Below are 14,375 nucleotides of genomic sequence, written 5' to 3' on the forward strand. Positions count from 1 at the left end.
ATTTCTCCCTGCACTCTAGCAGCCCGGAGCACTTCATCCCTGTCACGGAAGTTCAGAAACTTTAGGATAAATGTGCGTGGCGGTGCTCCAGGGGGGCCCGGCTTGGGAGGAATCCGGTGGGCCCGCTCCACCGCATAGAAAGGTGAAAATTGAGCCCCTGGTAGGAGGGAACGTAGTAGGCCTTCAATAAACTCCGTCGGGCATTTCCCCTCAGCTCCTTCCGCCAGACCTACAATACGGAGGTTGTTCCTCCTATTACGGTTTTCCGCATCCTCTGATTTATATTCCAGTGCTCTAATTTTGGTTTGCAGGGCCCTTAAGTCTGTTCCATGAGACTCCACAGTGTCCTCCACCTGCCCCAGACGCTGTTCGGCATCAGAAAGTCTGCCCCTTATTTTATCCATGTCCAGCCTTATTAGACCGACATCTAATTGCACGGCATCTACCTTGGAGGTGAGGGTAGTAAGGGAGGCTTGGCAATTTCCTATAGCAGCCAAGACATCAGCCAGGCCTGGCTGTGTAGAGGGGGACTGCTCTGGCTGGGACGCCATGCTGCCACTGGCTCGCCTCCCGGGCCCCACGCGGCCCACACAGGTCGCCACCGCCTCCACCGGTTCGGGGTGAAATTTCAACTTCTTACCCCTTCCTCTGGCTGGCCGGGATGATCAGCGGTGCATGTGAAGAAGTCCGTCGGCTTAAAGACCCGCTGCTGATGCTGCTTTAAGAATCTTCCACAAGTGAGTTGCAGGGTCAGAGGTGATCCTGGGTGCAGCAAGATGGCCGCTGCTCTAGAGATCAGGTCGGGGCCCCAGACCCTCCAGCCAGCCGCCAAAGGGCGTAGAAAATCCCTGGCAGTGCCCACAGGCAATCCGGTGTCCAGGACAGGTAGCCCGGGGTCTCCGGGGAGCAAGCTGTGGCAGGGAAATGTGCAGGAGCTGCCGCTGGGTGTACCAAGATGGCCGCCGCTCCAGGCAGCAGGTCGGGCCTCAGACCCTCCAGCCAGCCTCTATAGGGCACAAAGTTGTTGTGGTAATGTCCTTAGGTGGTCCGGTGGCCAGGGCAGCTACTCAGGGGTCTTTGGGGAGCAGGATATAGCCAGGAATTGTGATGGAGCCGCCGCCAGGTGAAGCAAGATGGCCGCCGCTCCATAGACTAGGCCGAAGCCGCGGTCTGTCCTACAGGCCGTCCCCGGGCGGGGAGATCCGGCGATCGCGGCCGCGGATGGCGCTCCAAACGGCCGGATTAGTCCGATGGCCAGGTCGGGAACAAAGCGGGCCTGTTGAATACTGTAGAGAGGTTAGGATCGCCGGATTGTAGCAGGATTGTATGGGCAGCGGAGCTCTCATCAAACCCGTCCTATCCCATCACTCTCCAGGCCACGCCCCCAACCAACCAGGTAATGCTTTATTAAAAATCTTTAAGTAGATGTACTCACATAAAAACAATGCAGAGCAAACCTCTCTCCTACGAGCAGCGAACTCGTTCTGTGTCTAGCAATGTGAAACAGCCTATTCTGTCCCTACGCGTGTCATCACCGATCACGTGACTTCTTCAGGGGATGAGCAAAATAGGCTTATTGTGGTCTTAAATAGTCTCTCCCATAGTGATTAATGGGCGGCCATTTTCTCGTAGCCACTAGGTCTCACATGGGCGCGGCCATTTTGTAGGTTAGAAACGACTACCTGATCATAACAAAGCTAATAACTAGGTGTCTGATGGGCGTGGCCATTTTATAGGTTAGAGAAGACTTTATACTCATACCAAGGCAAATAGATACCGAATTGGCTGTATGTTTATGTAACGATATATTGCGTTGCTCATAAATATGGCTTAATGATATACAGAGGGGCTAATTGGCCAGAGACGGACGCATAGGTATGGGATGATGGAATGGGCTATTTCATATCATGTATACTCGTATAAATATCACATGCAATACCTACAATCTCAACTACAGTGCAATCATAAGGAAAGGGAGGGAAGGTAAACCGGGGGGGGGGGAGGGAAGAGGTGGTGGGGGGAGAGGGGAAAGGGGGAGAGGAGGAAGGGAGGGGGAAAAGGAGGGGGGAGACGTAAAGAGGTAATGGAAGGAGGGGGGGGGCGGGGGGGTAGCGAATAAATCTTTAATGATAAATCACAACATGTACTAATAATAACAATATCCAAGGGCATAAGAAGAGAGCGAGGGAGGGCCAAAGCATATTCCTAAAATACTGGTGAGAGAAAAAAGAGAGCTGGTAATGTACACTCCTATTAAAAATCGTTTAAAAAGCAGTTCAAATCAAATTCGATGTTCAAACCTCTGGGTGCAAAAGTATCTAGGGTGAAAATCCACTTAGATTCGAGCTGGCTGAGGGTCCTAACCTTATGTCCCCCCCGCCAGTGTCTGACATATGGTTCAATTCCCCAAAATTTTAATTGTGTGGGGTCTTTGTTGTGACACAGCAGGAAATGTTTAGAAACACTATGTTTGTCATACCCATTCAAAATATTCTTCACGTATTCTTTGATCCTAACTCAAAGGGGTCTTTTTGTGCAACTGCATTCTAGGGAGTATACCGCTCCTTCAGTGTTACAACAGATAAATTCTTTTATTTCATATGTCTCCCCTGTACTAGTCGATGTAAAGTGGGACTTCTTCTCATTGGGGCGCCTAGTTCTCAAAACATGCAAAGCACCTTTTGCAAGGGAAGAAACCATTCCGGGTAAAGAAGGAGGTTACTTTCTTTGGTGGATCAATTATGTTTTTCACAATTTTGTCTCTAAGGGTAGGTGCTTTCTTGTAAATGAACCTGGGATTGGGGGGTAACTTATCCTGTAATTCCTTATCTGCCAGAAGTATATGCCAGTGTCTCTTGATAATCTTCTCAATTCTCTTGTGTTGGGCGTTGAAGTCCAAGATTATCGGTGCTACCGCTAATGTCGTTTCATTTCTGGTTTTATCTCTGATTAATTCTTTTCGGTCCATTTCCTTGACTTCCAGTATTTTGTCTCTTATGAGTTGTTGGTCGTAGCCTTTCTTGGCGAATCTCTGCGCAATCAGTTCTGCTTGTTCTAGATAAATATTAAGGTGGGTACAGTTCCGTCTTACCCTCATAAGTTGACCTTTAGGGACATTAAACAGCCAATTCCTGTGGTGGCAGCTTTCAATAGGGAGATAACTGTTCCTGTCCACCATTTTAAAGTGCGTGCGTGACCATAGTATACCGTTTTCTTGTATGATGTCTAAATCTAAAAATGTCACTTTTTCATCACTGGCCTCCCAAGATAATTTAATATTTCTATCATTGATGTTAAGGTTTTCCAAAAAACTGGTGAACTGATCCAGTTCACCTTTCCAGAGTATAAAGACATCATCAATATATCTCTTGTAAATGGCTAGTTCGGTGGGCCTGTCTCTAAAAACATTCTGTTCCTCCCATTGGGCCATGAAGAGGCCTGCCACGCTTGGGGCAAATTTAGCTCCCATCGCTACTCCTGTTTTTTGATAGTAGTAATTCTTGTCATACCAGAAATAGTTGTTCTTGAGGCAGAAGTCTAAGCATTTTACTATGAACTTTCTTTGGACGCATGGTAGCTTGGTGTATGACCTAAGGCCCCATTTTGTGGCTTCACATGCTTGATGGTGAGGTATCACTGTATATAGGGATGAAACATCCGCGGTAGCCATAATCCATGGACCTGTTTCTTTTGGGACATCTTCTAGTATTTGCAACATCTGCTTGGTGTCTCTGAGGTATGCCTCTGTGTTCTGGACCGCTGGCTGTAGGAAATAATCTATATATTGCTTGATTCTCAATGTCAGTGAGTCTATCCCATTTACAATCGGTCTTGGTGGTGGGTTAATTTTATCTTTATGAATTTTTGGCAATGAATATATGATCGGGGTCCTACAGGAATCAGGTATCAGATATCTGGCTTCTTTTTTATTCAGTATGTTTCTCTTTACTCCTAAGCACACCACCTTTTCTAGTGCTTTTCTGCACTTGAACATCGGGTTACTTAATAATCTGCTGCAAGTCGTCTCATCTCCCAGCATCTTGGTCATACTGCTGTGGTATTGCTCTTTCGATAAAATCACAATTCCTCCTCCCTTATCTGCTGGTCGTATAACCAAGTCTTTCCTTCTTGTTAATTTCTTGATACCACTCTTTATGTGGCTTGGTTCTTCTCTTTTCTTGATTTTTAAAACTTTAATATCATCTAAAACTACTTTTTTAAAAACCTCAGTATACTTGTTGTTCTTTATTGAAGGATTAAAAACAGATTTGTTTCGTAGTGTACTATGCACAATCTCCTCATCACAAGACTCTATATGTCTAGGCCTTGGTGGATTTCCTGCAATGTACTTGGCAATATTAAGTTTCCTTACGAATTTCTGAATCCCTAGATAGGTTTGGAATTTGTCCAAGTTCTTGGAGGGTGCATATTTTAATCCTTTATCTAGAACCCCTATTTCCTCATGTGTCAACGTTTGGCCGCTCAGATTAAAGATACCCTCTCCTTTCACTCCCTTTTTCTTTTGCTCTCTCTTTCCAGATCGCTTTCCTCTCTTCTTTCTTGACTTCTTCTGTGGCTTCTGTTTTCATCTATATGTCTCGGGGGAGGGTTCTCCCGGCCTCTGTCTAAAAAAGGCCTAGTGTTGTCGGAAGTTTCGTGCTGTGCAGGATGTTGCCTATATTGGCCATTTCTCTCCTCCCCACGATCGGTCAGTGGAGCATAATAGTTGTATGTAGGTATCGGGCTACGTTCATGGTGTCGATGGTCTCTCTGTTGTGGTCCTCTTCTTTCTTAGTATCCGTAATCTTGACCAGGGCTTCTTCCTCTTGGGCCTTGATAGTCATATGTTGGTCTTCTGTTGTCTCTGTCTTTTAATTACTGGCTAGCCAGAGCCAGAAGAGTGGTGGAGAACACGTTTGGAATCATGGCCAGCCGGTGCCGCCTATTTCTTACACCCATACATATGGCGGAGTACAAACTGAATCACATTATCCTGGCGTGCTGTGTTCTACACAACTTTTTACGGCAACATTCTGCCAACTATGCTAGCTCAGTTGGGCCTGAGGCCGGAATTCAAAATGAACCAACCCTGACGGCGCTTGAAAGTGGCCATCCTGGCTTGCCCCCCCTGAGTGCCCATGATGTCCGGCTAAGATACCTTGAATACTTTGCGGGTAGGGGGACTATCAATATGCCAGACAATGTGTAAAACCTTTTGCAAATAAAAAAGAAAAAATAAGCAAATCTTTGGTGACATTTACTGCTTGTGTTTGTTTTAGCTGACCCTGACAGAAATGTGGTGAGTCCTGAAAATGGCGTGATTGTGTAACCTTACAAAGCACTGTTGGGTGTTATTTACTAAAGGCAAAGACACTTTGCACTACAAGTGCACTTGAAACTGCACTTGTAGTGCAAAGTGGATTTGCCCTTAGGAAATAACACCCATTGTCACAGAAATTACCAATTAGAGCACCAAAAAAGTGTTGGAGCGTTGAGACAATAATCCACACATTCTTGATTATCAATCTTTTTAATACCTGCACAATCACATGTGCATTTAGAAAACGGTTTTTAAAACAAACCAACATGTTTGTTGCATAACAATTTTTGGGGTCACATTAGAAAAAGTAGAAATGTCCATTTGAGATAAAAGAGGCATGTTTAAAACCAACAAGAAAGACACAAATCTTGAACTTACAAAGTTCACATTTGGTAGAACTTGAAGGCAATATCAGACATGAAACTCCCTGGGACGTCCTATTGTGAGTGGGATTGATTCCCTCATGTCCCGGGTGGGCAAGTACATTGATTTCTTCTTGCAACCCTTGGTTGCTAAAATGCCCTCCCTAATCAAGGACTCCAGGCATGTAATAAATATTTTGTCTAACCATACCCCCACTGCGTCTACGTGGATGGTTACCGCAGACGTAACATCTTTGTATACAATAATTCCTCATGATTTAGGCCTTTTTGTGGTTGAGTATTATCTTAGAAGAGATTCCGATCTGTTTGACAAGCAAATTAATTTTATTATGGACCTTCTGAGGTATGCTGCGTCACATAACTATTTCTGGTTCGACAAGCAATTCTACCGTCAAGATCGTGGAGTGGCTATGGGGGCTAAATATGCCCCCAGCCTTGAGAACCTTTTTATGGCTCTGTGGGAGGAGGACGTCATCCATTTTTGCCGAAGACCCCAGCTCAAGTTGTGGGCCAGGTACATTGATGACATCCTCCTCCTTTGGGACGGTTCTTGGAGCGACCTGGATCAGTTCATGGAAGACCTTAATAAGAACGATAGAGGCATTGTTCTAAATTTTGAGGCCAGTCAGTCTGCCGTTAGCTTTTTAGATCTCAATATAGGTATTCGCCAGAACCAGTTTAGTACCTCTACGTTCTTTAAAATGACGGATCGAAACTCCTATATTTCTACGGACAGCTGCCACCATCAGTCCTGGCTTCGCTCTGTTCCTAAGAGCCAGTATATACGTTTGAGGTGCAATTGCTCTGACGTTGCTGAGTTTTTGGAACAGGCCGATGTTCTTACTAAAAGATTTTTGGAGAAGGGCTATCCGCAAGATACTCTCAATTCTACTCTTGATGCAGTGGTAAATTTGGATAGGAGTGATTTGTTAAGGGACAGACCACCCCGTGAGCGAAATTCTGCTTTGGTCCCATTCATCACTACCTATTCAGTATAGCACAACCAAATTAGGAATTTAGTGCAGAGACACTGGCATATTTTGAATAATGATCCTGTTCTCAGGTCTATTCTACCTGCCAGACCTCAAGTGGTTTTTAGAGGAGCATCGTGTCTTAAAGACCGACTGGCCCCCAATGTTATCGATCCCCCCACTACTAAATTGAGTTTTTTTGGTAACTTTACTGGATACTATAAATGTGGGAGGTGTAGGGTGTGTTCCATCAATAGGGGCATACAAAGACGTACCCTTAAGTTCACTTCCCACACCACACAGAGGGAACATGTGATTGAGCCATTCATAACATGTTCGACGGATGTTCTACCTGCTACAGTGCCCTTGTGGGTTGCAGTATGTGGGCAGGACTAGGCGACCCCTCTCCGTCAGATTGAATGAACATATCTCTAATATTAAGAATGGATTCCCAAAACACTCGGTCTCCAAACATTATCTTACCACTCACAATAAAGATCCCTCCAATACGATCTTTTTAGGGATAGATAAATACCATCCCCATTGGAGGGGTAGCTCTCTGGTCAGGAGTATCTCCAGACTCGAGATGCTATGGATCCATAAAGTCAAATGTTATACCCCCCATGGGTTAAATGTGGATGTAGATACTAAGGCCTTCATAGATAACTCTTAAGACTATGTACTTCTGAGGTTCTACTTGACGTTCTTACTTTTGTATTTTTATTTTCATTATATATTTATTGTTTTGGTTATTTTTTATTTATTAGTATTATTTTTTATTAGTATGGTGTCTAAGTTTTTCCTGTTTTGGAATCTGACTCCTTGTGAACCTAAGGAAATCATCCCTGACTTCACCTGTACTTTGTTGTTATGGTACTCCGTGTCAGGAAGAGTCCTGGGTGGGAATAGGTGTAGATGATGTCACCCCTATTCAAGGTGGGTGGGCCCATACTTGCCTGCAGCCAACCAAGTTTTTAAATATGATTTTTTGCGTTAAGAGGTTTCTTTGTTATGGCCTGGAACGGCTCCATACATTTTATTAGGTTATATGGTTCTCTGGTCCTCTATCCTTGTCTTCCTAATCAATTGGTGGTTTTTAGGAAAAAAGGAGAAAATAAATTTTTACATTTTTAATTTTTTAATTTTTTATTTTTTTGGATGTTGAGTAATGTGATTAAAAGTTTCGTTTTTAGGCTGTATTATTATTTTTATGTTCCACCTTTTGATATAGGAGGCATAATTTGTCCGTTATTTAGAGGCTGTGAGCATAGTGAGAATGTTCAATATTCACTTTTCTCACCTGTTTATTTAGTTATTTGTCCGGGTCACTATATGAGATTTATTTACATTAGTTAAAATGGCCGCCATAGACTTCCGCCAGATCGGGAGATGGAACGCGGATGATTTCCGGATCTGGTCTCACAACGAGGCTTGGTTCCTTTTAGTTTCCTATTTATACGCGACACGTCAGTGCGTCGCCCGTACCCAGACGACGTCATTATATGACAAAACGCGCGTCGGGAGGAGCTGACGTGCTGATGTCTCGCGTGTTGTGTCCGAAGGGATGGGTGTTTGTACAAGCCGGCCGGCTGAACTGTTTTTATTGCTACGATACACTGTAAGTGGCTTTTCTTCTTTTAAATAAATGATGCTTAAACAATGTTACGCTATGGTGATCCTGTATTCTGGGAACATCTGATTATCACCATATCCGACCTGGTTACGGTCCTGGGCTGACGAGTTTGGCGATCCCCTGCTGACTTCCTAGACGGATTCTCCCTGAGATTTCCTGTGTACTGACTTTGGAGAAAGGCCCTGGCCGGGTTTAGGCCGCAAGCATTATTTGCTTGCCATCTGGTAAGTGAGCATTTTTCTTATCACTGGAGGTGTGGTGGAGGTTGAATTCACTTACCGTGGACCACTATTTTTGTCATTCCTTTATACACAGTTATATTGCTTTTTTGTCATCAGTTTGACGCCTGTCACTTTGCTTTTTCACCGTGGAATTAAGAAGATGGACTTTTAGTTCTGATCTTGATCACTATTGACTTACTGAACGTTTAATTTTTTATCATCATTTAATTTACTATTTTTTATATTATTGTTTGATCTTCACTGTATCATCCTCGTAGTTTTGGGGGGTAGTGCTGCTCTGTATTGATTATTATTATTGTTGTGTGTATCTCACTTTAGCAGCTGCTTTTTGTTTTGGGTATTATTCTTTCTGGGTTTTTAATTTTAGCTACATTATTACAGCGCGGTAATTTCTTTATTTAATATCAGACATGAGTATTTAGAAACTGTGTTTGATATTGCATTCAGATGGGGTGAAGTCACCCCCAGAAAAGCCAAATTTTGAAGATGCACACAAATAGCCGAATGCCAACATGTGCTACCTGCCATCACGAGGGATCAAAGGACGTGTTTTGGGGGTGCAACCCCTTCCTCTCAGCTACTTTATTATTTAGGAAGGGGTTGCACCCCCAAAACGCGTCCATTGATCTCCTGTGATGGCAGATAGCACATGTTGACACACTGTGTGCCTCTTCAAAATTTGGCTTTTCTACAATTTGACACAAAAAGTTTAAAAATTGTAACACACCAAAAAACAAAGGGATTTGGAGGGGTTTTAAACTCTCCCCAAAACATCAATGATGTTCTTATTTTTTTGAATAACATCATTGATGTTTTTCTTGATGTTTTCCAAGTCCCTATTACACCCCATGATCTCCCCGAACAGGATCTGTGCACTTTCCGAGGTGAAAGGATCTGGATCCACAACATCACGATCACCTAAAAAAGATAGAAACAAAAAAAAAACATGTATTATAAATATGCCGGCATCCATCTCTTACCTGAGCCTGTGGTCGCAGACACTCACCTGTTGTGGTGCCAATTTCCACCATGTCTTTCTCCTCCTGCTCTGCATTGCTTGGGTGGATTTCCCCTTCTTCCAGAGGTGGGGGGTCTCTGGTCTCCTCGGATGAGGGGTGTCCTATGAGTCTTTTCTCCCCTATATAAAAAAAAATGGTATACTTAGCACACAGATATTTGATGGCAGAACTATAAATATGAAACATTGCTTGGAAGTGGGGTACAATTGTCTGTTTCGGCAGAGTTCCAAGATGTAGAATTTTTAGTGTCCTTTGTCAAGCTTCAATACTTTACCTGTTTTGTACTAGCTTCACAGATGGAGACACCCCTATAGTATCCACTGGAGCACCTGTGTGGGACCCCTAATAAAAAGGGTGTTCTTGTGTCTCACACTAGTGCTCCAGCATCCAGATGTGTAACCAGCTGCTGAGTGTCCTCTCCTTACACAGAATTTAGTTTGCATTTAATTCTAGTAACAAACACAGCTACACAACCAAATTAGACAAGTAGGCCATAAAAATGTGGGCAAATGCATATGGCCAAAACAATGGTGTTTTCTAGGCCGCAGGAAAAATGTTTGATACGAACGAATAATGTGCCCATGAACATGAAAGTTCACATTTAGAAATGGATAACAGTTAAGAAAAGCACATGGAGCAGCACGAACGTAATAACCATAAAAAGAATCGGAACACAGGACAACTACTTACTTTTTTGCAGCACTCTCCGGATCTTTCTGTACTGCTAGTGCTCTCTAAATTTGAGGTCTGACCACCGTTTCCTGAGCTGATCTTTCGATCGTCGTACCCCAAAATCATGGTGCAGACTCTTGACCACTTTCGCCATGATCTTGGCCTTTCTGACATTGGGGTTGGGGTAAGGTCCATACTTCCCGTCATAGTCGGCCTTCTTCAGGATGTCGACCATCTCCAACATCTCCCCAAAGGACATATTCGATGCCTTAAATCTTCTCCTTCTGGATCCAGACGTTTCTGGCTCTGGGCTTTCCTCCTCCTCCTCCTCGTTGCTATAATTAGCACACACCTGCTGTGTCTCCGCCATGTGCTCTTCCCCCACTGCACCGAACGAAAAGGGGTGGGGAATAGACTAGAAAGAACGTCGGGGGCGGGCGGAGTTACACACATGCGCAGTGTGTATAAAGCGTAACATGCGTGCGTAGTGCGTACGATCTGTGAGCGGAGGAAGGAGTATCGGAGGCGCCGAACGTGAGAACGAAGGTAAGATCTAAACTTGGGCCTATACTGCTTCTAGATTGAGGCCTATATTGTAACAAGATTAGGAGAGTTTTGCCTGACATTAGGGTTTGTCTCGTGTTGTGTTTTGCAGATAAAATGGATGGCTTCAATGACCACAATTTCCTCCCCCTGTTCATAGACAAGTACAGGGAACTGCCCTGTCTGTGGCAGGTCAAACATCCACATTATAATAATAAACAAAAGAGGCAGGCAGTGCTGGAGAAACTGCTGGAGTTGGTGAAGCCGGTGGTCCCCACGGCAACCATCCCCTATTTAAAAAAAACAAAATTGGTGGCCTGAGGAGCACTTATCTTAGGGAGCGCAAGAAGGTCACAGATTCCCAGAGATCCGGAGCTGGAGCAGATGACATTTATGTCCCTAGGCTGTGGTACTATGAGAGACTGCGATTTCTCCCTGGAGTCAGGGAATCCCTCTCAACCCTTCCTTCCACTCTTCCTTCCACCCCAGCTGAGGCTTCCGATGTCCAACCTGGGACTTCCAGCCAGGAAGAAGTGGAGGAGCCCAGATGGAGTCAGGTATAGAATTCTTCTACAGATTTCTGGTCAATAAATAAATGATCTTTACTAGATGTTATTATTGATCACTAATTACTGATTTAAGAAAGTGTTTTACATATCAATAGACAGTAGTGGCCATGAGATGAAAATTGTGTGTGATTGATGAAGAAAAAACTAAAACTATGTCCCTTTTTCATACACAGGAAGACCTCAGCCAGGACGAGGCTGTGGAATGTGGCACACAGGAGGAGGCTGTGGAATGTGGCAGCCAGGAGGAGGCGGGGGTTAGTGGCAGCCAGGAGGAGGCGGGGCTAAGTGGCAGCCAGGAGAAGCCTGGGACCAGTCGGAGCCTGACCGAATCGCAGGTTCCTCCCCTCCGCCTTCCATACAAAAGACCCAGGAAGGGGAGTCACGTGCAGGATTCAGTGCTTAGGCTCATTCAGGAGGCTTCTGAGTCCCTAGGAGCCTTACCCACTCCTGAAGAGGCCTTTGCCTGCATGGCTGCCACCAAACTGAAGGGCATGCAGGAGGGTCAAGCCTCATGTGTGAGAAACTTATTTATAAAGTCCTAACTAAGGGGGTGAGTGGCGAAATCACACCCAATACCAACGTGATTGAGTTGGACCATCCTCCTCCTCCTCCTGCTGCCACAACTCCACCACCACAGCCACAGCGTGGAAGGAATCATGGAAGGAAGACCAGAGAGTGATGGCCCTGGGTTCAGTCTGGTCTGACAAAAGATGCAGTCTCTTGTATGACCACAGCCTGGGGACACAGATGTCATCTGCTGCTTTCAGGATCTCTTGGACTTCTGGACCAGACTGCACTCCCTTACAAATGGACTCCTCAGGCCACCAATTTTGCTGGAAAAGAATTGATGTCTGCCCTGGGGGCCAAAGGCTTCACCAATTTCTGCTGTTTCTCCAGCGTTGCCTCCCTCTTTGTTTGGTTGTGAGCCCTTAATAAAGGAATTTTTGTTTCAATTATACTCGCCTATGTGTGTTTTCCTTCAAAAAAAAAAGTTTGTTGGTGAGGAGGCAGGTACATTTCAAAATATAATGTGAAATTAACAAGGGACACCAACACCAAACAATCTCCTTGAGATTAAATAATACAAGATATCAATTGTGTTGTGGTAACTTGACACACAAAACACACACAAAAATATTCTGGAGTAAAAACAAAAAAAATAAAAATAAAACAGCCTTGAAAAAAATACAAACCCAAAAAATAAAAATCAACAGCCTTGAAAAAAATGTTTTAAAAATTAAAAACAACCAAAAAAAAATTGGTCAGATGTGACAAATCAAAATATATTGAGGGAATCCGGATAAATAATAAAGAAATAAATTTGTGAGAAGTCTGTGTGAATATGAGCAGAAAAACTACTTCATTCTTCTCACATTATAAAGATGAACAGAGTGCGCTGTATTAAACTATTTAAAACATTGCAGCGTGACGAACGTGCTGTATCCATTCCGAACGCTCATTTTACCAGACCGAACTGTTCCGTCTCGGAATTTCTTCCGAGCATGCGTGGCACTTTGTGCGTCGGAACTGGCCACACACGGTCGGAATTGACGCGATCGGATTTTGTTGTCGGAAAATGTTATAGCCTGCTCTCAAACTTTGTGTGTCGGAAAATCAGATGGAAAAAGTCAGATGGAGCCCACACACGGTCGGAATGTCCGACAACACGCTCTGATCGCATATTTTCCGTTGGAAAATCCGACCGTGTGTACAGGGCATTAGGTGTTAAGTGTCTAAGCTAAGGGATGTCCTTAATTAGTAAAACACTAGACAGTTACAATATGTCATCTAGAGGGGACCCTGGTGGCCATCTTGGGGTCCTGCAGAGTCTTTTTAAGTTCCTGCCCCTGGGTTTTTGCACGCATTTGTGAAGTGACTAGTGAAGGTCTGGGAACGGGTACCGAGTGCCCATAAAAAAGATGGATGCAGTTATCTTTAACACTGTGCAGTTCTGAAGACAGGCAAATAGTACTTGGCCCTTGGTGGGAGGGGGGTGGGGGGCGGGTGTAATGTGACGTCATGGCACTTGGTGCCTTTTCCAAAAATTGAGTCTGAGAACGCAAAGAGGGAGAGCTGAAGTGCTGACCCAGGAGGAGAAGAGGATCAAAGGCAAGCAAGGCTGACTGATCCTGTCCTCAGTGCCCTCCTTCCACCCAAGCTATTGTGGAGGAGCTCAGTGTGACAGCTCCAGCCAGGCCACACAGTCTGGGGGAGGGAGTTACTGATGTAATGGGGTAGTGAATATACTAAGGTAAGGGAGGACACTCATATAAAGGTCCCCCTGATATCAATAACTCTCCCTTACCTTAGTGTATTGACTATACAGAAGGTGGTAGGTGGTCACCAGAGCCCCCTCCCCCCACATTCAGAGTTTGCAGTGTCCCCCTTAAATTAGTGTCCCCAGGGTTCCCCTTTATTTCAGATTCCCCCTTACAGTGCAACGGGGAACTCTGCGGACCTGGATGTATGAAGGAACTTTGATGTAAAGGGGGAATGCTGTGGGCCATGATGTAAGGGGGAATTCTGCGGACTCTGATGTAAGGGGGGCACTGGTGACCCTCAGAATTCCCCTTTACACCAGACTCCACAGCATCCCCCCTTCATGGTCCACAGCATTCCTCTTTACATCGGAGTTTCCCTTTTACATCTGAGTCTGCAGAATTCCCCTTTGCAGTCATGTAAGGGGGAACTCTATGGACTTGTGTGTATGGGAGAGGGGGGTTTGGTGATCAGAGACCCCATTACATCAGAGTTATCCTTTACATCAGGGATCAAAATGTTCCATCAGGAGCTGCAGAGTTCCCTCTTACACTGAACCCTGAGGACTCTGATGTAAGTGTGAACTCTGTGGAGTCTGATGTAAGGGAGAACACTGTGGAGTGCAATGTAAAGGGGAACTCCATGGACTCTGATGTAAAGGGGAACTCTGTGGAGGGGACCTCTTTTTTATTTTGGTGTGGGGCTCCCCTTAAAATCAATACCAGACCCAAAGGGTAATTTCCGGCATTCTTTATCTTTCACAT

At 44.7% G+C, this 14,375-nt stretch overlaps 1 protein-coding gene across 1 annotated transcript in view; it reads right to left on the reverse strand.

The window, feature by feature from the left end:
* LOC141116645 (uncharacterized) overlaps positions 1 to 14,375 on the reverse strand; it is a 133,892-nt gene that overhangs the window by 19,441 nt on the left and 100,076 nt on the right. The window contains exon 11 of the mRNA XM_073609037.1: positions 2,698 to 3,054. Within this exon, the coding sequence (XP_073465138.1) occupies positions 2,698 to 3,054 (357 nt within the window). The remainder of the gene's footprint in view (positions 1 to 2,697; positions 3,055 to 14,375) is intronic.

The sequence above is a fragment of the Aquarana catesbeiana genome, linkage group LG13 (genome assembly GCF_042186555.1).
Source record: "Aquarana catesbeiana isolate 2022-GZ linkage group LG13, ASM4218655v1, whole genome shotgun sequence".
Classification (NCBI taxonomy): domain Eukaryota; kingdom Metazoa; phylum Chordata; class Amphibia; order Anura; family Ranidae; genus Aquarana; species Aquarana catesbeiana.